Below are 24799 nucleotides of genomic sequence, written 5' to 3' on the forward strand. Positions count from 1 at the left end.
TAAGACTCTTTATGAGATTGTCTAAGAGTCGAAGCCCAGTGTAAAACACATGCGTGTATTTGGCTGCCGGACGTACATTCTAACTCCAAAGGAAAAACGACTTAAATGGGACCCTAAGGCTCGCGTCGGAATTTTTCTCGGTTACGAAGAAACATCTTAAGCTTATCGAGTCTTTTCGTCGATGCAGGGCAAGTTATTATTAGTCGCGATGTTAACTTCGATGAGTCTGTTCTCGAGTTTCTGCCGATAAGCTTGGACGAAGATGTCGATGATTCGGAATTTGAAGATCTCGAAATTGCTTCCCCAAAAATGGAGTACAAGCAGACAGGAAAGCGAAAAGGTCGCTAAAGTGAAAAGAGAAACCTACCCAGGAAATTACCTGCTGCTCGACAACAAAATGGTCTTGAAGAAGCAAGCGCGCCCATTGAATCGCGTATGGAAGACGATGCAGAAAAGAATGATGACCAAGATGACGAAGCTGCTTCTCCTCTGTTTTGGCGTGCAAGTGCTAATGCCGTTGAAAGATCGATCGACTTATCAGAGCCTAAGTCTTTCTAAGAGGCAATGAATGGACCGCAGCAAGTTCATTGGCGCGAGGCAATTCGTATGGAGCTCGAAATCATGCTCTGCGTGGTATTTTGTGCTGCCGAGCTGCCACACGCTCAACGTGCCATTGGTACCAAATGGGTGTTTAAGATCAACCGCAGAGCGGATGGATCTATCGACAAATACAAGGCTCGCCACGTCGCGAATGGCTTCAAACAAAAGTACGGCATTGATTACACCGAAACCTTTTCGCCGGTTGTCAAGTATGTGACACTCCATTTCTGTATGGAATCATAAAAGAACAAGTTTATTGCGAGATCTCTGAAGGAGTACAGTTTGATGACAATTTTAATTGTTTGGAACTGGTCAAGGCTATGTACGGACTCAAACAAGCGTCGCGCGTATGGAATGAAACGTTTGACGGGCCAAAGGCGGGTACCGGTGTATACCGGTAGATACCGGGAATGACGTCATGCGGTGAAGTCATTGAGATGACGTCAGTTGATGACGTCAAAAGCTTCTAGAAGATTCCAGAAGCGATGATTGGCTACAAGTGTAATGGTTGGCTTAAGGGTAAGAAGCAATAGGTTTGCGAAGGAACAAGGTGGCGGCTTCGATGGAGCCGCCACGGGCAAGGACAAGCGTTTATGACAACGGACAACGGTCGGCGTAAGGGACGCCAAAAACCGGTCAAGGCCAACAGCACCTGTAACTACTTTGGGTAGCATGGGCATTGGATCGCTAAGTGCCCCGTGCGAATTCGCGAGAACACAGAACGACAGCGGCTACAGCGTGCAAACGTCGCGCAGAGTGAAGACGACTCTGACGATTATCTTTTTTTCGGTTGGTGGACATTTGAAGACTACCAAGTCAAGTTGCATATGGCTGGTCGATTTAGGTACGACACAGCACATGACGTACTCGAAACAGTTCATGAAGAATTTCAAGGGTATTTCTCCGGTGGACGTTCACTTAGCAGACGATGGTGTTGTCCAGGCAGTCGGGACTGGTAACATCGTGATGTATATGAAGACTCCGCATGGAACCAAGAAGGAAGTGCTTTGAGGAGTATGGCATATTCCGAAATTATCGCGCAATCTCTTCTCCGTTGGACGCTTTACGAAGGACGTGGGTCCAGTCACGTTTGAAAGTGACGGATGCTTTGCTAAAGCAAAAGGATTGCAGTGAAAACTTGGATCCCGTGAGGGTAAAGGGCTGTTTAGGCTATGCACGACGCTCGTCGGCACTGACGAAGCCAATGTGACAAGCTCGTCGGGATGCCATGGGGACACCACTTCGTACCTCTGGCATCTTCGACTTAGACACATTAGATATAGTGGTCTAGACACTATCGTCAAAAGGAACTATGGTGTTGACATTGATCTTGCGTCGGTCAATCAGTGGGAGCTGTGCGATCGTTGTGCGATTGGCAAACAAACGCGAGTGAGTTTGATGCAAAAGTCACCACATCATGCAAAGAAACTGTTGGAAGTTATTCACAGTGATGTGTGTAGACCTATGCAGTCAACAACTTTTAGCGGCAAGCGGTACTTCTCACTTTCACGGATGAGTACTCGCACTTTACCACGGTATCTCTGCTGCGAAACGAATCTGAAGGTTTTTGGATGCCATGCATAGCTTACAGTACTTAAGGAAAAGCGAAGCAAATTTGAAGCTTGGTCGGTACGCTGTCGGTTTCTTGGCTACTCAGAGCATAAAAGTTGAGAGTGGTCGTGTGCTTGTCAGTCGCGACGCAAAGTTTATGGAAAATACGTTTGATAGTGGGAAGCGCGACCGGCGCTATAATGAGGTCGTTATTCAAGATGATGATGAAGCGACTGAACAGGACTCCCCACAACACGACCAAACCGATCACGAAAATGAAGAATCTGCGCAGAATGAAGAATTTGAGCCTGGCAGAAAGCGACACCAAAGGACCCAATCGCTCGAAAAAGCGACTGAAGCGCCAAGGCCCAAACGACACAGTCAATATCAATCGCTTGAAGAAATGTCAGCTACAGCTCAAGACTTCGAGGCTGCGTACGTTGTGGATTTTCAGTGCGAGAAATGCCAACCACGTTCAAGTTGGCGACGGTATCCAATGACGCAGCTAAAAAAATGGAAGGAAGCGTGCAGCTTGGAAATGGACTCGCTACAAAAGAACAAGACTTAGACACTTGTGCCCCTGCCGTTAGGATGTAAGGCAATCGGCAACCGATGGGTATTTCGAGTTAAGGAAAACCAAGCTGGTGAAGTTGAGCGATACAAGGCGCGCCTTGTGGCGAAAGGTTTCGCACAAAATTCGGCATCGACTATAAGAAACGTTTGCGTCGGTGGCGAAGTTTTAATCGATCCGGATTTTGCTAAGTTCTGGCTGCCAAGTACGGACTTACGGTCCATCGAATGGATGTGATAACAGCATTTCTTAATGGTCAGCTCGACGGAGATATTTACATGACGCAGCCTGATGGCTTCAGTGATACAGCCAATCCAGGTTACGTGTGCAAGTTACAACGGTCGCTGTACGGTCTGAAGCAATCACCTCTCATGTGGAACAAGACAATTGACGACTTTATGCTGGGACTGGAATTCAAGAAGTGTGAATCCGATCACTGCATCTACATTTAGATGCAGTGATCGGATTCACACTTCTTAAATTCCAGTCCTAGCATAACCTGATTTTTGTTGCATGATACGTCGATGACTTATATTGGCTAGCAGTACCAGCAAGATGCTACAAGAAACTAAGTTAGCCCTGAGCCACATATTTGAGATGACGGATATGGGCCAGCTCAAGTAATTTCCTGAAATTGAAATTGAGCAAGACTTTGAGATTGGGGCACTCACGATGCGGCAGACCAAGTTTGCATGTAATATTTTAGCGAAGTTCAACATGGACAACAGTAAGGCCGTTAGGACGCCCCAGGGTCCAGGACTCAAGCTGACCAAGTCCATGTGCGAAGGCGGATGCAAGCACAGTGAAACTATGGTCGGTGTGCCGTATCGAAATGCTGTCGGTTGCCTGATACATTATGGTTGGCACACGCCAGGATCTCGCTGCGGCAGTTGGAGTACTTGGCCAATTTGTTGCAGACCCATGCCCAACACACTGGCAAGCACTCAAAAGGGTTTTCAGGTATATATAAGGTACAAGGACTCACGAAACTCGATGCCGTGGCATCGAGTTTCAAGCAGCAACTCATAATGGACTGCAAGGGTTTTCGGATGCGGACTGGGCCGGAGAGACGATGTCACGAAGAAGCACAAGCGGCTACGCTTTTATGATGAGTGGCGGGTGTGTCAGCTGGAAGATCAAGAAACAGCATACGGTGACTCTATCATCTACAGAAGCTGAGTACATGGCACTGTCAGAGGCGACACAAGAGGCAGTATGGCTTAAAACATTTCTGTGCGAGCTCGGTGAGATGTCCACGGATAGAGCGGTCAAGATTTATGAATATAACCAAGGCTCAATTGCAATGGCAAAGAATCCAGAGTATCACAAGCAAAACAAGCACATCGACATTCGATATTATTTTGTATACGACAAGGTTAAAGACGGTCAAGTGATTCTCGAATATATTTCTTCTCTCGACATGCTGGCCGATATGACCAAGCCAATTCCAGCGACACAGTTTTGCGTACTTCGTGGCAAGCTCGGGATACAAGGCCCAAGAGCTGTCGAGTCGAGTGGGAGTGTTCTTAAGGACGCTGTGAAAAAGGCGTCTCATGCAGCAAGCAGGCCAAAGGCGGGTACCGGCAGATACCGGTAATGACGTCAGTTGATGACGTCAGAAGCTTCTAGAATATTTCAGAAGCGCTAATTGGCTAGAAGTAATGGTTGGCTTAGAGGTAACAAGCAATAGGTTTGCGAACTAAGTCCTTTAATATATTTACTTTGCATTTTGCCAACTAGTGCTCACTTGACCTTTTCATTACTGCTAGCCAAAATTAAGTCATCGACGTAAAGCGCAACAAAGATCATATCTTGCCTACCACGCTTCATTTAGACGCAGTGGCCAGATTCGCATTTCTTGAACTCGAGCCCTAGCATAAAATCATCGAGGGGCTTCTTCCACATGCGAGGCGACTGCTTCAGCACGTACACTGACCGTTCTAGTTTGCACACATAGTCCGGATTGATTGCATCATTGAAGCCATCTGGCTGCGCCATGTTGATGTCCTCGTCGAGCTGGCCGTTGAGGTACGCTGTCTTTACGTCTATCCGATGGACAGTAAGTCCGTACTTGGCAGCCAAACTGAGCAGAATCCGAATAGATGTAAACTTGGCCACAGGCGCAAACGTTTCTTCGTAGTCAATGCCAAACTTCTGTGCAAAGCCTTTAGCCACTAGACGCGCCTTGTGTCGCTCCACTATACCGTCTTGATTTTCTTTGACGCGAAACACTTACCGATTGCCTATTGGCTTGCGCCCTTTTGGTAGCGGCACAAGCGTCCATGTCTTGTTCTTTTGAAGCGATTCCATTTCCGAGTTGCATACTTCTTGCCACTTGGCTGCGTCGCTGGATTCCATCGCCGACTTGAACGTGGTCGGCATTTCTCCCACTGAATCCACAACGTACGCAGCCTCAAAATCGTGTGCCGTAGCAGACATTTCTTTTACTGATTGGTATCTACTGTGTCGCTTAGACGTTGGAATTTCAGCTGCTTTTTCGAGCGATTGAGTCCTTTCGTGCCGCTTGGTGCCAGGCTCCATTTCTTCGCTCTGCTCACATTCTTCATTCTCTTGATCAGTTTCTTCGAGTTGTGGAGAGTCGTCATCGGCCAATTCATCAGCCTCTTGAACAACAATCGCGCTATTCTGGCGGACGCATCTCTCACTGTCAAACATGTCTTCCATAAATTTTGCATCAAACTCACTAGTACACGGCCATTCTCAATCTTTCTTCGAAACGATATGCTTTTTCATGCTTCGAGTAGCCGAGAAATGGACAGCGTACCGTTCGAGAGTCAATCTTGCGACGTTTTTCCTTTGGAACTGTTACAAATGCATGGCAGCCAAACACCTTTAGATTTGCCAGCGCTGGTTTCCTCCCGGTCCAAACCTGATATAGTGACTTTTCCATACAATACCTCGCGTTGGACAGCGGTAGCGAAGGAAGGTAGCGGTCATGAATGCTTCGCCCCAATACGATTTCGGCAGTCCAGCGAGCTCAAGCATACATCTTGCGCAATTCACGAGTGTACGATTCATGCGTTCGCCCCCCCCCCCTATTCAGTTGCGAGCGTAGGGTAGCGTGAATTTTTGCTCAATACCACGACGCTTGCAGAACTTGGCCAATACGCTCGAAGTGTTTTCACCACCGTTGTCTCAACGAAGAGTTTTGACAACTCCGCCGGTCTAAGTCTCAGTGAACGCAACAAACTTGGCGAGCTTGTTTGAGACCTCCGACTTGCTTCGTAACAAGAACACTGGTAAAGTGCGAGTACTCATCTGTAAATGTGACGAAGTACCACTTACCGCTAAAAGTCGCTGACTGCATAGGACCGCTCACGTCACTCTGAATGACTTCTAGCAGCTTATTTGCGTGATGAGGCGACTTTTGCATGAAGCTCACTCGCGTTTATTTGCCAGGTGCGCAACCATCGCACAGCTCCCACTGTTTGACTTATGCTAAGGTCAAGTGAGCACTACTTGGCGAAATGCAAAGTGAATATATTAAGGTCCTTAGTTCGCAACCTATAGCTACCTCGAAGCCAATCATTGATTCTCCAATCATAGCTCATAGAACCTTCTAGAAACTACTGACGTCATCTACTAACGTCATCCCCATGACGTCACACTGTGACGTCATTACCGGTATATAATGGTAATTATGGGTACTATCTTGATGTAGTCGAGTCGCTTCCTAGCTAACACTCTCACTCGACTCGACGATTAGGGAGACGCTTGAATACCAAGTTTGCTCCGAAGCACACAAAACTGCGTCGCTGGAATAGGCTTCGTCATGATATCAGCTAACTTGTCCAGAGTGGAGACATACTCCAATATCACTCTACAACACAGCGTCTAAATGACGCTTGTGCGACTCTATTGCTCAGCCCGTTCTCGGGCCCTACTATGCACGAATACACAGGATCCGGGACTCAAGCTGACAAAAAAAAGCTTATGTGCGAAGGAGGTTGCAAACACAACGAGTCCATGGCTGGGGTACCATATAGAAATGCTGTCGGCTACCTGATGTACTTTACGGTCGATACACGCCCCGATCTCGCTGCGGTAGTAGCAGTGATCAGCCAATTTGCTACAGTTTTATGTCCGACACACTAGCAAGCACTCACGAGAGTATTCAGGTATATACAAGGCACAAATTGCATGGTATCAAGTTTCAAGCATCAAGTGACAAGGGACTTCAAGGCTACACGGATGCAGACTGGGCTGGAGACACAGAGTCAAGAAGAAGCACCAGTGGCATTTTTGATGAGCGGCGGATGTATCAGCTGGAAAAGCAAGAAGCAGCGCACTGTGGCACTTCGTCTACGGAAGTCGAACACATGGCGTTGCCAGAAGTAGCACAAGAAGCGGTGTGGCTAAAGGCATTTCTGTGTGAGCTCGTTGAGATGTCGAGAAGCGATGCGGTCAAGATCTATGAGGACAACCAAGGCTCAATAGCATTGGCCGAGAATCCGACATTCTACAAACGCATCAAGCACATTGATACGTCAACTTGCAAAAGTGCGTCATAGGGGTCCCTGAGATACCTGTACTGGGCTGCATCGTTGGTACACATGGTGTACGAGCAGACCTAGACGAGTAAAATTGGTAAAGGAATGGCCAATCCCACGGCATGTGAAGGATTTGCGCCAATTCCTAGGGCTCGCTAATTACTTGCATAAGTATAGCAAGAATTATGCCGAGCAAATTAAACCATTATATGATCTACTTTAAAAGGACGCAGAATGGGTTTGGTTTAAAGACAAAATGATGCGTTCACATCAGTGAAGCAATCTCTTGTAGAGGCATCGGTCTTGGCATTGTTAGTCGTGGACAAGCCCTTTATCGTCGTCTGCGATGCAAGTAATTTTGCAATTGTTAGCGCGCTCATGCAGAAGGATGACGACGGCGTTGACTGCGTCATCTCTTATCTATCCCGGCTTTTAAAAGCCGCCGAACATAATTACCCTCAGCATGACAAAGAGCTACTTTCAATAAAGTATGTTCTTGTGGAGTTTCGTGTGCACCTATTGGATCCGAGCCGTTTTGTGGTTTATATGGATCACGCATCACTGCGGACCGCAATAAACTCACCGCACCTCTCACCTAGAATGGCAAGATGGCTTACATTCTTCTCTGAATTAATTTTCAAGCTGCATACAAGCTTGGTAAGTCGAATGTATTGGCTGACGCTTTATCGCGCAGACCAGACTTCGAGGTAACACACCAGGAAAGTGTGTCTAGTGCTGAATCACAATTTCAGCCGTCAACGTTGGCAGCCATGAAGGCATACCACCTGACGAGCTCAGTAGTCTCTGAAAAAAAGAGAGCTACAGTCAGGAAGACCATTATAGCCTGCTGTTGGATCACTCTGGTGGATGAAAGGTAACCTTTCCGTCGCACCTGAGAGCTAAGCTAAATCACTTTAGCTACAGTGATGGCCTGTTATGGCATCAGCTGTCACCTTGTGATCCCTTGAGAATCCATGTGCCACATGACACAGATCTCAAGCTGATGGTCCTTCACGTGCTCCATGACGCACCATTTTATGGGCATCTGGGCCGTGAAAATGCATTTTTACGAGTGTCAGAAGAATTTTGGTGGCCACACCTATCTCGATGGGTGACCAGCGATATTCGGTCTTGCGAACAGTGTCAGCGCATTAAGCCTGCACCGTCCAGCAGTGCGCCACTAAAGCCGCTGTTGATTCCAACGGATTTTGGGAAGTCAGTAAATCTGGACTTCATGTTTGGCATGCCGCCCGACCACAAGGGTCAGATGGTGCTCGTCGTCTTTGTAGACAGACTGAACAAAGTGGTGCATTTAGCACCATGTGAAACATCGATCACAGGCAAGGGGGCAGCTCTCTTGAACCTGGATCATGTATACCGACTACAGGGGATGCATAATTCCATAGTATCGGACCGAGATCCACGTTTTACGTTAAGTTTTAGCGACATGTGTTTGAGGTTCTAGGTAGCAAGCTCCACATATCGACCGCAGTTCATCCCCAGACCGATGGCCAAACAGAACGAGCCAATCGGGTCGTGGCGGATGTATAACTCAAGATAGCAACTCCTAAAGAATGGAGCAACCAATTTTTTTAATGGAATTCACTATGAATAACAGTGACCACGCCAGTACGGGTGAGACACCGTTTTATATTAACGGACTGCGCCATACTCGGACGCCAGTCTCGTTTGTGCGCAGCCCGAGCTTAGTGAATGAGGGCCCCTCACTATGTTCGGTGCGAACGAGGGACATAGTTTCGTGAATATGACACCCGTGAGGGTATCATCTCAACGACAGAAACTTATCCTAGTGACCCTGCCACTTTAGCAGTGGTCAATAAAACTACGTCCTATGACCAACCTCTTGGCAGTGTCATAGGCGAGTTTGATGCTAAAGCGTGAGCGAGGCTCAACGCTTTGTGGGTGAGCGATTAGCTATCACACGAAAAGTCCATGACGCAATGGCAAGCTCAAAGGACAAGCAAAAAAATATGCTGACCGAAATGGTCGCAAGAATAATGAACGCTTTAGAGTGGGTGAAAAAGTACTATTAAGTACTGCTACCTACCTAATAATGCAATTTTTGTACTACCTGGAGGTACTACGAAGTTATTGCCGCGTTTTATTGGGCTCTTTACGGTGGTAGAATAGGGTAGAAAATTGTGTTATAGGCTCACCCTTCCCCCGTATATGAAGACGCACCCCGTAGTTTACGTTGGTCGTCAAAAACGGTATGTAAACACAAATGAGGTCACGTACCTCCATCCGTCTAAGGAGATCGATGGTGACGCCGACTGTGAGTTGAGCGTCGATAGGGAGAAGTTGATGGGGAAGGTGAAAAACTTTCAGCCGACCGACTCCTCCCACCACGAACAGGACTCGGAGAGCGAGAAAAATCACGCGAGTAAAGCGGATCCCTCAGCATTATCTTCTCCAGAATGTCCAAGCGAGTCTTCAAGCGTTCATAACCCTGAAGAGCCTTCGGTCGGACATCATAAAGATCCAGTGTCAGTCGCAAGACTTGACCCTCTAGATCCACAATACGTTGCTCAGCAGTGCTTGACGCCTGCGGCTGAACGGACGCGGGCAAGGCAGCCGCGATTAAGTGGGCGAGGTTGCCACTCCTATCTAGCGCCGCCTACACGAATGGATGCGGGGCGAGAAGCAACGCTTCCTTGTTGGAAGGCTGCTTGCCCACCGCTCCGTAGGGCAAAGGTATCAGATCCTCGTCCAATGGAGAGGTTACCCAAACAGCTTTGACTCTTGGTGACGTATCGATACCCTACGTGTTGATGTGCCCGTCTTGGTGGTTTTCTATGAAAAGGAGCACCAGCTGAGGTCTCTTCGCTGGTCTCAAGTGGACTAGCAGAGTAGCGTTGTGAGAAGAAACAGGGGGTACAGTACCGCCCATGATTTCTTTCACATGCAAACGGGCGAAATTAATTCCCTGCGTTGTCCGCATTACTACTATGAGGTGACGGCAACGGTGTCAACGCTTTGTAATCGACAATGAGCGACGAATTAATATCCTCACTGTTAAAGTGGGATGGATCCTTAAGCCCTGTTAACGCGACAGCAGCAGTAGCTGTCGGCGTTTCGACTAAGGCATTGGACGCTGCCGGCGGATTAACCCGGCGAACGCGCTTAGCGCGAGGTTGAGTGGGTGTCTTCGCAGATGACCAACCAGCTTGGCCCCGTTTGGGTAGAAGCATTGGTGCCGTGTTTGTAAACACAGGTCGCTAAAGTGACTGAGAGAACTAGCGGCGCGTTAAGCAGCTCGCAGTTCCTCCTTCCTCTTAACAAATTTTAAAAAAATAATTCGTTTTTAAAGGTGGGATAATAAAATGGGCTAAAGTTGCCCTAATGTTACACCGTCCCCGTTGGGTAAACTTGGTGTACTTAAGGGGATGGTCAATTACCTAAATAAAGTAATTAGACCCACCACTTGGGTGTCGTTCACACTGAGAACCAACCCTTGTGTATGTGATGCACATAGGTGTATTCACATAGGAGGGATGACGCCTAGCGTCATCCGTGATGATGGCTAGCGTCATTTGTTACGCGAGGTACCTGGAAAGATACGCTCGCAATACATATTAGTGTTATCTACAGAGATGATATTTTTAATTGGTAAGAATACCTATTGATATTTAATACGATTAAATATAAATATGTCTGAGAACTACTTCCTAATTGGTAAGCCGGGTTACCGCTCCCGTGACGACACTTTACTAGTGCACTTAGGTCGTCCACCACAACTACCTCACGGCCCGCAAGAGAAGATGGTCTAACCGCTTTCTCGCTGTGCTGCGGTGTGTGCGGTGTGTGCGTAGAGCGTGGCCGCATAATGACGTGCCCGTCTACATTATTGACAATAGTACTATACAAGTAAATTTGTATATGTAACAGAAATATATTAAAATCTCAAAACAACCCCGCCAATCGCTTCTAGAAGCGCAAATGGGCGGTGGTAAATGAGTTACTACACATAGCTTGATTTTAGCAAATCAGTATACAAGTCACGACTACAAGATTTGTTAGTGCGTAAGAATTTTTATAAGGTGCAGTTTTCCTTTTTTCCTTAATCTAGCACCTCCAAGTTTTGTCTTATTCCAAGCGACCGCTTATCAACATAAAATCTTCCTCTGCACGTCGTGTGCGTAAAGTATACAAAGGAACTGTCATCAGTGTAGTGTGCAGTACAAGCGATAGGTGCCCCGCTACTTACCAAGAGTATATCGTTGTTGCTGAGGGGCAGTCGTACTCCCGACAAAACGAGAATAAGCTTTAGGTGTGTTGAAATTTCTCGTTTTTAGTTACTAAACCAGGCTCCTTTTGGTATAGCAATTTGAATAAATACTTTCTGTTTGCATTTTTACACGGACACAAATGTTGAGAAGAACTAATTGACGAAACGAAAAGAGATAGCTATATTTTAGCGATAAGGACTCTCAATGTTCCGTTTAGTTTTTAAAGAAAGTGAAAGTCGTAATTTCTCGGATGTGTTGCGAAAAAATGTAGATATCGAGATAGATATCAAATGTTTACTCATATTTAAAAGAATTATAACATCTACTTCTTGTCTTTCAAGATGATTGTAGGACCCGAAACCCGTTTTGTAAGATGATTAAAATATTAAATAAAGCGTGATTACATAACTGTACTGCCTACCGGCCTCGCAATTGCTCCGTTTCACTAATACATCTTAACCTCTATATGAAGAAATAATTCAGAAGTATGAAAGTATTATCATTTATTAAATTTTATGCTTAACATTCCCAAAATATTTATTATATTTTGTAATATTGAAGCAACAAGTTATAATTCTATAAATTGGTTGATTCATGTTTGAATCAACCCCACCGATCGTTTTAAGACACGATTGTGCGGTGCGCAAGGAGGCGCCATCCATAGTTTATTCTAAACATAACAAAGTTAGCAGTAAATAGAAGATCGTTACGTAGGAGCTTAATGTATTAATACAGTTAACTTTTCTCTATATTAAAGTCAAAGTAATTACCTTTAGTAGCATGGACTTCTTAGCTACCTACAACCTTCCTCTGCTAGTTGTGTACGTGAAGTTTCGAGGCACCTTGTAGCGGAGTTACCTCGCTCCTAAAGTCAGAGGAAGACTTTCAGACTCAAAGAGTCACTTAGTTCAATTGAACTAATGGGTATAACAACTCAGGGAGTCGTACAAGCTATTCAGGCTTAAGGAATCCTAGTTCAAGGGATTCAGGGGTTCGTAGAACCAAGTGGCAACTAGTGCCCAAGAGGATATACCTTAGAAAGGCTTCCATCTCTTACAGATCAATGCGCAAGCCTTAGGAAGGTACTAACGCTTTAAGATCAAAAGGGGAACTGAACTTTATTTAATTATTTAAATCTAAAAACCTTACCCTAGCTAATTAAAATAGATTTGGCCGCCAAACTTATATCTGGCGGCGACCACATTTATCACACATAATGAATGATTTAAGAAACTAACTATTTTAAAATTAGATAAAAGGGTATTTTACCCATAAAGTAAATGTACCACAACAACGGTTCTCCAACCGATGTGTGCCCCATTACACCCTCCCCCGTTAGACTTTTGACACCGAGTGACAACGTTCGCTTCTTTCCTCTTTGAGGTTAGAACCTAAACAGCTAACCGTTTGGTTGTGTTTTCTATTCCTTTGTCTAATGACAATCAAACGTGAGTCTCAGACTCTGAGCACCTTCCTCGACGATGAGGGAATTATGGACTGTGAAAGCCACTCTCAATCAGAGGAGGAGGAAAAAGAGCGGCGTTCGCTCACGCCTTCTCCTCCGGACGAACGTCGGCGAGCCCCGAATCCGTTCCCAGAACGTGGTGCCGCTGATGTCTTAACTGCATTGAGCAAAACACGGGACCCTGAGACCAACATTATTACGAATCCGCTCGATGAAGAGCAAATTATCCTCATAGAGGAAAGAGCTCGTCGTCGAGCTGGCGAAATAGCGAAAGCTTAGGCTCATAGTTAATAAAAATTCACTCCGCTTAGTGCGGACGAGCATCTCAAAGAGATAGCAAGTCATTGCTTGACCATCTGAATCTGTGGTGACCCGGCGAGGACGCCGGAGGAGATCGCTGCTCGCGACGCTCTCCATGAGCAATACCTTGCGCCGAAGGCAATGAATGACGCGAAGCCAGTATCTGACGCGTTTACGTGATCAAGCCCGTATGGCTTCGGTGACCTCCATGAGGGAAATTCAAATCGTTTTGTTTCCAAATGAAAAAAGAACAGAAAACGAAGTCTCATTTGAGAAATGGGTTTACCGGGCCCGCAAACTCCGTAATATCTGAAATATCAGAGAGTCTGCGGATAGAGGTGATGCTCGTTTGGAACGGAAGCTTCACTTCGACTTAAATAAGCTTAAGGCCAAAGGCCAGTTACATTCGGCATTTATGCCACAAAACGAAGAAAGGCCTAGCCAATATTTCAGTGCTTCGGTTGACCGTACAATTAAGGATGGAAGCCGCACTGAGTCTTTAGATCCACCTAATCCCACATTTAGTGGTGGGAAGCGTCGTTTGACGCGAGTTGACCCTGAGCTTGGCGCTCAAAAACGTCAACGGCGTACGGGCAATCTTGCCGAAGAGGTACCTCGAACTCCCAAGAGTTTTCAGACGAGGGGTACCCTAGCCACTTCACCAGATACTGGCATTGACCCTCACGGCGACGTCGCTTATAAGTTTCTCCACATTAAACTGAATATTCCCCGCGTATCAAGCAGCGCGTGAGGGGGCCAAAATTTCGGCGGAAGCATTTGATGCTCTATGGCACGAGGTGCAACTTTTTCGTGAGGTCCTTGCTCGGGTTGAGAGCTCTTTTGAGGCGGTTCGGGACCGTTTTTCGACGCTGGAGCGTCAGCAGCCTCGTTTAGAGGGCCAGCTGGACATCCTGGTGAGGATGCAGCAATCTGCGGCACGACTGCCTGTCTCGGCGCAAGCGCCTTCAAGTCCACGTGGGAAGGGTCCCGATATGGCTTAAGCAAGCCAACGTAAAATACTGGGTGTTAATGCAGCTTGCTGGGAAGGTTTAGCGTATAAAATAGGCCCTTCTTGGCCACGACCGTAAATGGTCCAATAAAGCGCGGGCGCAATTTGGTCTTGAAGACCGCGGAAACCAAGTTGGTAGGTAGGTTTTTAGCGTTTAGTAAAACTCGGTCTTCGACCACATAAGAATTAATACAGCTTCTGCCTTTGGCATCTGCTTGTTCTTTTTGTTTGTCTTGGCTATCAGCCATCGTATGCCTTACATACTAAATCGCGTCGCGAGAAACTCGCTTACTTGTTTCCGAACGTTAACAGGGCTGATATCAGCAAGCCTATCGACCAATTCCCCCACCAATCCCTGAACCACGCAGTGGTATCGTTAGTGGAACGCGCGAGTGGGTAAGACCGTTTATATATAACGGAGTATAGCCTGTAGAGGCATGAACAGCGTTATTTAACGCAAATTCCACTACTGGGAGCATTGAGCTCCAGCGCTTTGGCGTATGAGCACACACGCTGCGTTAAACGTCTTTAATGACGCGATTGACACGTTCAGTTTGACCATCGGTCTGTGCATGGTCCGCAGTGGACATATCCAATCTGGTGTTAAGCACTCGGAAAATTAATTTCAGAATTTACCCGTGAAACGGGGATCCCGATCAGAGACAATTGCCACTGGCAAACCATGTTGTCGAAACACGCGATCGATAAATAGCTTAGCTGTACCCTCTCCATCAATGGAATCCGGCACGGCTGCTAAGTGAGCCATTTTGCTCAAACAGTCAACAAAGACCAATATACCGGAGTTACCGGCTGAATCTTTCGGTAGCCCAAAAACAAAATCCATACTAATGGACTTCCAGCATCATATCGGGGCCGAAAGACTTGCCAGTGGCGCAGCAGCATGTGCCGAGGGTTTAACCCGTTGGCACGTTTTGCATGTGCGAACATATGTGCTGACCCATTTATAAAGTTTGGGCCACCAATAACTCTGGCTGATAGAGCCGTAGGTCTTTTCTCTACCGAGATGACCACCAAGGACAGTACTGTGTGCCTCATAGAGGATCCGGTACTTCAAATCCTTATCATGAGAAACAACGACAAGCGGAGGGTCCGCGATGTCTGTGCAATAAAGCAACAGGTTGTTATCGAAAGAAAATCGATGATGCCTTGCACGCAAACGTGCCGGTAATGTAATACCCGAATCCGAGTTCTTCATGGCTCGTAGCATAGCTACACACTGTTCATCCTTGGCGTAAGCCGAACGGATTTATTCAGGAATAGATGACGAGATAGTCGTTAAATGAGAAAGCTCATAATCCGGCCTGCGTGATAACGCTTCGGCCAAAGCATTTTGCTTGCCGGGTTTATACTTCACCTTGAAGTTGTATTCCGCAAAAAAGGATAGCCATCGGGCCATTCTATGTGAGAGATGGGGCGACTTAGTTGCCGTGCGTAATGACGCGTGATCTGTATAAATCACAAACGGCTTAGAGCCGAGCAGACGAACTCTGAATTTGACGAGAGCATACTTCAAGGCAAGTAACTCTTTGTCATGAACTGGGTAGTTCTTTTCCGCAGCTTTAAGCTGTCTAGACTCGAACGCAATCACACGTTCATGCCCATCACTATCTGTTTGTAACAGAGCACTGCCAATGGAAATATCTTATGCGTCACAGACGACACTGAAAGACCAATTTGAGTTTGGCAGTGCCAGAATCGGGGCATGGATTAGACTATCCCTAAATTGCTCGAAAAACATTTTTCGGTGCTAGTTCAGCACCATTCTGTATCCTTTTTCAGGAGATTAGATAATGGCCTAGCCATATCGGCGTAATTTTCGCTATATTTGTGTAAATAATTGGCGAGACCCAACCACTTACGCCACTCCTCTTGTTTTTTAGGAAGCGGCCAATCTACTATGGCTTTCACCTTAGCGGGATCCGCTCTGAGGCCTCGCTTTTCAATAAAGCACCCTAAAAGAATTTCTTCTGCGCTAAAAATGCATTTAGATGCATTGGCATATAGTTCATTTGTGCGCATACACTCAAGCACAGCTCGCAAATGATCAAATTGGTTTTTCATATCCGACCGAACCTGATCCGCACGACTATGGACAAAAATGTCATCAAAATAAGTCGGTGCATAACCTCGATGAGGGCGGAACAGTTGCATCACAAGACGATTAAATATTGCCGGGGCATTAGAAAGCCCTTGTGGCATAACCAACCACTCCCATAGCATACTGCCTGTGCTGCTAACCGCTGTAAGCGGGATAACGCTAGTTCGCATGACCATCGACTCCGTCAAGTGCACTGTACATTGTACATCCCACCACATTGTTCTGAACATCCGTTCTAGGAATAACGTTTTGTGCTGGTATAGAGGCAGCATTCAGCTTATTATAAGCATGTACAATGCGTTATTTACCCTTTTGCTTTTTGACACAAAATTTTGGTGTCGAATGGGGAAATTTGCTCTCGGGGTACCATTCCCGCCTCGTACTTAGCACGAAAGAAATCGTTAATGACGTCACACTGTTCCCTTGATAAAGGCCGCTGTCGTGTGACACAGTATTGACCAAGTCAATTTCATGACGGACACCTCTATCCGCAGGTAAAACAGATGGTGGATTGGTATATACCACATCTTGGAATACCTTGATCCACACATAAAGTGGATCCGTAGGATCTTTAAGGATCAATGACTCACTCCGCGCACTTAATGCAGCTTTTGTATCATCCAGGACGGGCCAGGACAGCTTCGTCCAGAAGTGACGATGAGTTTTACTCAATCATAGGTCGAATGACTACCATCTAAGATAGGTCGTTAGCCCTTAAGGCTCGGCCGCACTCATCAATAGACATTTCGTCTACTGCAGAAGAGCATGTTACGAAGGGATTGCCGCAAGGCTAACTTCTGCCTCGATGCTACCGGTTACACCATTACAAGCGTATTCAATTCCTTACTCAAATCACTTTGCGAGGGTATAGACCCTTCGCGTCTCGCCAGCCTTGGAGTAGAGACAATACGCCTCTTAGAGGCTGGGACATTCACGTCTTCAAATTTTCAGCCTGTATGGGATCTATACCAGAGCTGGTGTCTACTTCGACATCCGACAAGGAATTAGGTAACTCAGCTTCCTTGTCCAGCGACCGTTTACGTGTCATTTCACGTGCATTAAAAGGGTTTGACCCGAAATGCCATGGCGAACCGCCAATTATGTCACTACTGACACTCAGCATGATGCCACCTCGGCCGACCACGGTGGACTTAGACTTGCCACTCCACGTATCTCAGGGATATAACACCCTTGATGACTCGGTCTTAGGCCAACAATGCTTTTAGCATTTAGTGAATCGTTTTTAAAACAATTGCTACTCGACGGAATACGTGCCATTCCAACTCCTTTTTCTGAGTTAAGCCCAAAATAAATGTTTTCAACATTGGATTTAGTAACTCAGATATTACAATGTCTAACACACTGATAAATTTAGTCAGTCATATGCGCCAATAGCGCTTTTGTCTCCTAGCAAAGGTGGGCTCATGACTTCTCAGAAATTTGCTTGGAACATTGCGCGTGGTGCCTAAGGTCTTAGACCTCCAATCGATCCGTGACTCATGGCGTTTAATCCAGGCCATACCAAGGATGGGATCATATCTCGAATTCGATTAAGGACGAGGCAGCGTTCCATACTGTCAAAGTCCAGAAACTTCTTGCCTAAATTCAAGAAACTTTAGGAGCAGTGACACGAGTCCCAGTCGCTAAGCGAGCAGTGATTGTATCACTTTCATGCGCTTTAAGTCCCCAACGCATTAGTTTCCCTCAAGCGAAAGACGTCAAGCATAAGTGCAAGACGCTCCTGAGTCAATTATAATTGACCACGGCTTATCAAAACCCTTTACAGTCGCTAAAGCGACTAGCAGCCAGGCTTGTACTCTCACCGATCTAATTGGGGCTAGATTCTATTTATTCTCACCTCCTAGAGTTTTAACAGAGCCTAGGTCTTCCCCAGTAGAGCGGTTTTCACCTACATGGTATCGACGTTTTCCGCACCGTACCAGATTTCTGGTATAGGTCGGAATTGGTGCTATTTTGAGCTTTACGAGTATTTTGTAGGGGACAGGCCGGACGTAAATGTTTCGTGCTTCCGCACATACAACATCTACAAATGATTTCATGCTGTTCCACTGCTTGAAGTGCCTTTTCTCCCTCCTCAACGAGGCGTAGATCCATGAATTCCGGTCTATTAGACGGTACCAATGTGCTCGAAGAGCTTGTTCGGTAAATAGGCGGGCTAACGCGAGCAGACTTAAAGACGAACTCAGCGCGTAGCGCTATGGCAATTGCGTCTTCGAAAGTAGCTGGATGGGGTCGTAATAATTCCGAACGGTCAACGCCTTCATTGAGAAACCCCAAAAAAATTTACGATAGTTGCTTCTTGCATCGGGCCTTGAAGCATAGATGCAATGAGTGTTCTCAACTCCTGGGCATGGTCCTCTAGGGCTCGTTTACCCTGTCGAGTCGCTATGAGCCGTGATCGTATGCGTAAAGCCTAATCAGGCGGTGCAAACATGCTGGTCATTTGCTGAATTACCGAATCCCATGAGAAAAAAAAGCGTCGTCTATGGACGCTGCACGAGAGTGCCCACTCCATGGCTCTATCTTCGAGGTACAGAGATATACCGAGTTGGCATAGATGCCGCAAGGGTGATCCTGAACCTGGCCGATCGGGGAGGATTCGTACGCATGAAGGTTTCAACCCTTGCATGCAAAACCTCTGGTCCCTGAATATACTGAACTTTACATATTCAAGCCCAAATAAAGTTTTGAGCTTGTCATACGCTATGCCCTGCGCTTCTATAAGTTTTGAGACCTCTTCCATTTCAGTGAAGGCTTAGTCTTATAAAGACTCAGAGATTGACTACTAGTGCTACCAGATGTAGCGGAGCTTCTTCGCTGCTAAAGATAGAGGAAGACTTTTAGACTTCAAGATCAAAAGGAAAACTCAGCATTTTTAATTTTAATTTAAATTCAAAACCTTACCGTAGCTAATTCAAAATAGATTTCGGCCGCCAGATATATATCTGGCGGCGACTACATTTGTTACCCATAATAAATGGAATTTAAGTAATTAATTATTTTAAAATAGAATAAAAGGGTATTTACCCATAAAGTAAATGTACCACAACAACGGTTCTCCAACCGATGTGTGCCCCATTACAATAAAGGTACCACAAAACGGTTCTCCAACCAATGTGTGCCTCATTACAGAGGCAGTCAAAAACACGTCGATTTGGGCGAGCGCGCGTGAACAGGCACAACCGCGTCTCCGATTGCGCATAAAATGCAACGTCAACATTTGATGATATTCCATATGTCTAACGTTAACTCCATTTTGTTCGGTATTGAGGTTTCGACCTCCAAGCGGTACGGAACCGTACATTCGACCAGCACCATTTGTTGGACACACTGCTGAGCTTTATAGGAACGTTATTTAAGTTGTATATGGCATAAGCGGCCACTATAGTAATTTGATAAGGCCTTTCGGTGCGCGTGCTGCTCTTCGAGTAACGCCAAATAGGCAGCCTCCGCATGTGTGATTAGCTGTACTCGAAAAGGCGGGACCAAGCCAGACCCATTCTTAGACCCGGCTTTGATATTGTCGATTACCAGATCAGGAGCAAGCCTGGTATGAGCGAGCGTTAAAATTTTACGCATACGCCAACTGCTGACGCTAACCTAAATGTAGTGATAGCGTAAACGACTTTCAGTAGACAGCGAAGGCCTAAATGATACCTGCATCTTCCTACGATGTTCCGCTGTAAATATATGCTGCAGCGAGTGTACGCTCGAAATTATGCTCGACCTCTAAAATTAAAATTGCGTGGGCTAAAATTTAAGCTTCATTGTAAGGGTGGTCGATTTGGCTATTTTCGCCTCGCGAACCAGACTCAAGATTTTTATTGATCTTCCTATCTGATGAATTTTAATTAAACGATAAATGCTCAGGACTCAATTCAGGCATCAGTAAACTGCAAGCGGGCACGTCGTAATGCGGCCACGCTCTACTTATACACACACCATAGCACAGCGAGGAGGCGGTTTAACCAGCTTCTTTTGCGTGCAGTGAGGTAGTTGCGGTGGGCGCGTTAGCGACTTCACCTAACGCACTAAGTACTTTGATTAAGTGTCTTCACGGGAGCGGTAATCCGGCTCGTGCTAAATAGTTCCGCTTACCATTTTTGGTAGGTGTGTGGACTTCTTAGATGGACTTTTGGGTAATCAAACCAAAGGAAGTTGGAGGCAATAACAGGTCTGGGATGCCCTTAGATGTTCTGGGCCGCACGCATGCTACGACGGGGTGTATCGTTACATAAAATTAACACTTATAAATAGTTTATTAATATATTATCTAAAAGGTAGAGAATATTTGGAGAATATTACTTACATAGTAATGTTCAGAAATCTTATCCATAAATAGGTATAGGCCATTATATCTATTTATCCACCACGACCTGATTGGCACGTTCTGTTTGGCCATTGATCTGAGGATGGTCTGCAGTCGACATGGGGAACTCGCCACCTAGCAGCCCAAGCACTTGTCGCCAAAACCCAGACGTAAATCATTGATCCCGGTCCAATACTATGGACTCGGCCATCTCGTGTAATCGGTATACGCGATCCAGGACAAGAGAGCTGCCTACTTGCCTTTGATCGATGTCTTACATGGTGCTGAATGAACCATCTTGCTTAGACCGTTTACGAAGACGACGAGCCCCGTCCGACCCTAATGTGAAGTCTAGACTTACTGACTTCCAACAGTTGGTTGGAATCGGTAGCGGCTTCAGTGGCGCACTGCTGGACGGTGCAGGCTTTATGCTGACACTGTTCGCAAGAGCGAATATAGTTGGCCACCCATCTAAATAAGTGCGTTCACCAAAATTTCTCTGACACTCGTAAGAATGTCTTTTCACGGCCCAGATGCCCACTAGATGGCGCATCATGGAGCTCGTGAAGGGTCATCAGCTTGAGGTCTGTGTCATGAGGCACATAGATTCCCAAGGAATCACAAGGTGACAGCTGATGCCATAACAGGCCATCGATGAAGCTAAAGCGATTTACCTCAGCTTTCTCCTGCATTTTTTCGACCCCTCAGTGGTAGATGCGGACTCATGCGTCTCGCACGCTGGTTATTGCCATCGCTCTTCGGAAAGGGATTCCTCTTGCTGGGCGTCTTCGCCCCAGCAGGGGCCCAGGCATAGCAGCGCTCATATGACTGCGCTTGCCACATTTGTGACAGACAACGTCTGCATTGCCCAACTCCATGGAAGTGACACCTGTTCTCTCGGCCGACGGCTTATACCAAGCTATCGCCGAGGCACTGTTGTAAAATTTCTCCTCAACTAAGGCAATTTGGATTCCATCGTTGACGGCACCTTTCTAATAAGAGCCTGTCACGATGAGCCATGACGTATTCCGTTCATAAACTTGGGCACTTTTATGTGCTCCCCAATCGGACCTACGGTAATTGATCCCGACAGCTAGTGCATCTCCTGCACATGCTCTTGCATAGATCGCTTCGCCTGCCACGCCCCGAAAACGCGCACCTTATGCAACACCTCGTTGTTTGGTGGCTGGCACATGGCGCGAGTCTTTGTCTTATAATCGCCCATGAAGGGAACACCTTGAATACGCTATACCCGCCGAGTAAGCCCACTCTGAGGCTTTACCGCGCGGGTGCGACATGGAGTACGGCACCATCGGGCTGTCATCTTCGATTAGCTGCGACACACCGCATTGCTTTACTGCTAACAGCCGATGGATATCGTGCGCGCTGCAGTTCCATCGAACTTGGGCGGGTCCATCCGAATAAGCCTCGGCTGAGAGCGGAGAGCATCTTAACAGTCCTGTTGAAAGCCTCGCTTCGAGCCTGCTCTCGCCTTAGCTCATCCTGAGTCTGTGTGACAGACTCCGCCGTAGCATGGCTTTGTGCCTCGGACGCGACCCTTCGCTGTCCGAGCATGAGTGCGTCAAACTGCTCCAACTGAGTAACATGTTGCTCAGGAGACTACCCAAGACCCTGGCCATGGCTTGTTCCCTAAGTCCCTGCGCCGTCTGCTCAGCCAACTCCCGATGATGTTCGGAGGTGGGGGGAAATGAGTCCAATCGATATTGAGGCTCATCCTCACGTACACGCTCAAAGATGCGGGTCGTGGGAAGGATTTCAAGTTCCACCAAGTGTAGACGGGCGCTACTTAAAGCTGCCACGTACTACGCACGCACACACCTTCGACGATTTACCGCCTTCTCTCACGTGCAGTGAGGTTTGTGGTGGGCGCCTTAGCGACCTCACCCAACTCACGAAGTACACTGATAAAAGTGTCGTCACGGGAGCGGTAATCCGGCTCCTCGTGCAAACTTATCAAGTATATTGTAAGTTTAAGACTGATTTATATTTAATCGCATTAAATATAAATTTCTGTTATTACCTAGCATAAATGCCGTCTTTGTAGATAGACTAATATGTGCTGCGAGCGTATCGTTTTTGGGTATTTCGCATAGCGGATGACGCTAGGATGTACCAATGTGCATCACATACATAAGGGTGGGTCACATATATATGAAGCACACTTAAGTGGTAGGTTTTTTTTTTATTACTTCAATTAAGTACCTAGGAATTTAAGTTGAATATAACAATTCCAACGTAAATACTTCTTTATTATTTTCTCTTACAGAAATAATATTCATGTTTTAACGGTACACCCCGTTCCATTTCGTGCTAAACTGACGGCCCCGGGTCACTCGATGTTATGTAAGAGCTAATTCCTGTCTAGGACAGCGACTCAAAGAAGTAATTCACTATTCTTTCCAATCCTGGGTGCAGGTCCTAGTGCCGTGTCATCTTTTGTGCATTTGGGCATGTAAGTTCAGTGCTTAACAATTAATTCATTGTAAATGCCCACATAACGCGATAATCTTTTATCGATAAAGTCATCCAAGAATCTTTACTCGCTCTGTTGATTACAAGCTTCCGCAGTGAATCTCGTAACGTCCAAGGAGCTTTGAGCAATGACGTTCTCGAGACGCTTTTCAATATCGACGGTATGAAGCAAAATTCGCTGCATTAGAATCGCCGAGTCGCCATCTAATCCAGGAATCAGTGCCTGTAGATTCCGTTCGCCTTGCCACAATTGAATAACTCCCGCTTTCAGTGAATACCCTTGAGCATCGAGGTCATCGAGACCTGATCCGTGTTCAAAATGAGTTTTAATAGCTTGCTGTTGCTTGTCGTCGTCGTCAAGATATGGCACGACAGCAATAAGCTGCAACGTGTCGTCTAACTCATTCAGAACCTTTTCAATCGAATGATCTTCTGGTGCTTTACGATCCACGGGATTATAAGCCGGAGCTGAAGAATGCCGTTCTTCGCGCTTGGCCTCGTGACGGTCGTTCTCATGCGTTTCATCTTCCTTTTCAAAGCCTAAATTTGGATTCTCTACTGCGTGTTTACCTACACTTTTGCCCCAGCTTCCTTTGTCCCATTGAAAGACCTCAGGGAGCCCACAGTTGCTGAAAAATTGACCCAATGCCTCCTCTACCAACGTATTACATGCACCTCCCGTCGTGCGTAGTTGCAACTCGACTTCTTTAAATTCACCCTCGATAGGTGTTTTTAAAAAAAATGGAAGTTTTAAGGTCTTGGCTGGGGGAAATTGATTGTGTTTCTCAATGGCGTCCAGGATGCCCAAGAGCTCTTTGTACGATTCCTCATTTGCGCGCTGCTGCGTTGGATACTGTCCAAAGAGATCCGGATGCGTACGCAAATAGAGCTTGCGCAACGTTTCTTTAAGAATTGGCACCTTGACTCCTTTTTGGCTCTTGTTGACGCGTAATTTCTTCCGACGGAGCGTGCGTTCGCTGACTTTTGTTCGTACAAAACTAATGCTGCTGGTTCGGGTTGATAGGAATGGAGGGTCGATAGAGCAAGGCACGCGGTGCTTATGCATTTGTTGCCAGGGAATTGCTGTGCTTAAGCGTGTAGACGCGTGCATTTGGAAGCGAGAAACGATAAGCGTCTGACGAGCTAGTGCGACGAAGCCCATTACCACCGCTTTTCAGAGCCCTGAAGGCAAGAATGAATAAAATTATTTATCACTTTTTTTGAGAGCAAAATATGCGTTTTTCGTAATGAGCACAAATTCGGGTCATGCCTGAAATTACATGTTGCCCATTTTCTTGTGCATTTTACGGCGAGGTATTCTTACAATCGTTCTTTATTTCTAACATAAGATAAGGAGAATTTATCAATGGTGCAAGTATACGTACATCATTTATACGGGACTTAGACGTCTTGATTGCCTGTGTCGAATCAAAAGTTAAGAGCAAAAGCAAAGCACGCGGGCTCGACCAAGATCTCCGCAATACCTTGATGGTGTCGAGATGACTTCTTTTTTAACGGACAATCTCAAATGACCTGATTGTCTTCTTGCAACTCATCTTTGTCATCGGGATCAACTCCACCATTCGAGAGCATCTCACGC

General features: G+C 46.3%; 1 protein-coding gene across 1 annotated transcript; it reads right to left on the reverse strand.

The window, feature by feature from the left end:
• Positions 1-23263: 23263 nt before the first annotated feature.
• Positions 23264-24361, reverse strand: CCR75_009657 (uncharacterized protein; the record flags this gene model as incomplete). The annotated part of the gene is made up of 1 exon (XM_067967696.1): positions 23264-24361. The coding sequence occupies one exon, from the start codon at positions 24359-24361 to the stop codon at positions 23264-23266; it is 1098 nt and encodes a 365-aa protein (XP_067817878.1).
• Between the last annotated feature and the right edge of the window lie 438 nt (positions 24362-24799).

This window comes from Bremia lactucae, linkage group LG11 (assembly GCF_004359215.1).
Source record: "Bremia lactucae strain SF5 linkage group LG11, whole genome shotgun sequence".
In the NCBI taxonomy this organism is placed as follows: Eukaryota; Oomycota; class Peronosporomycetes; order Peronosporales; family Peronosporaceae; genus Bremia; species Bremia lactucae.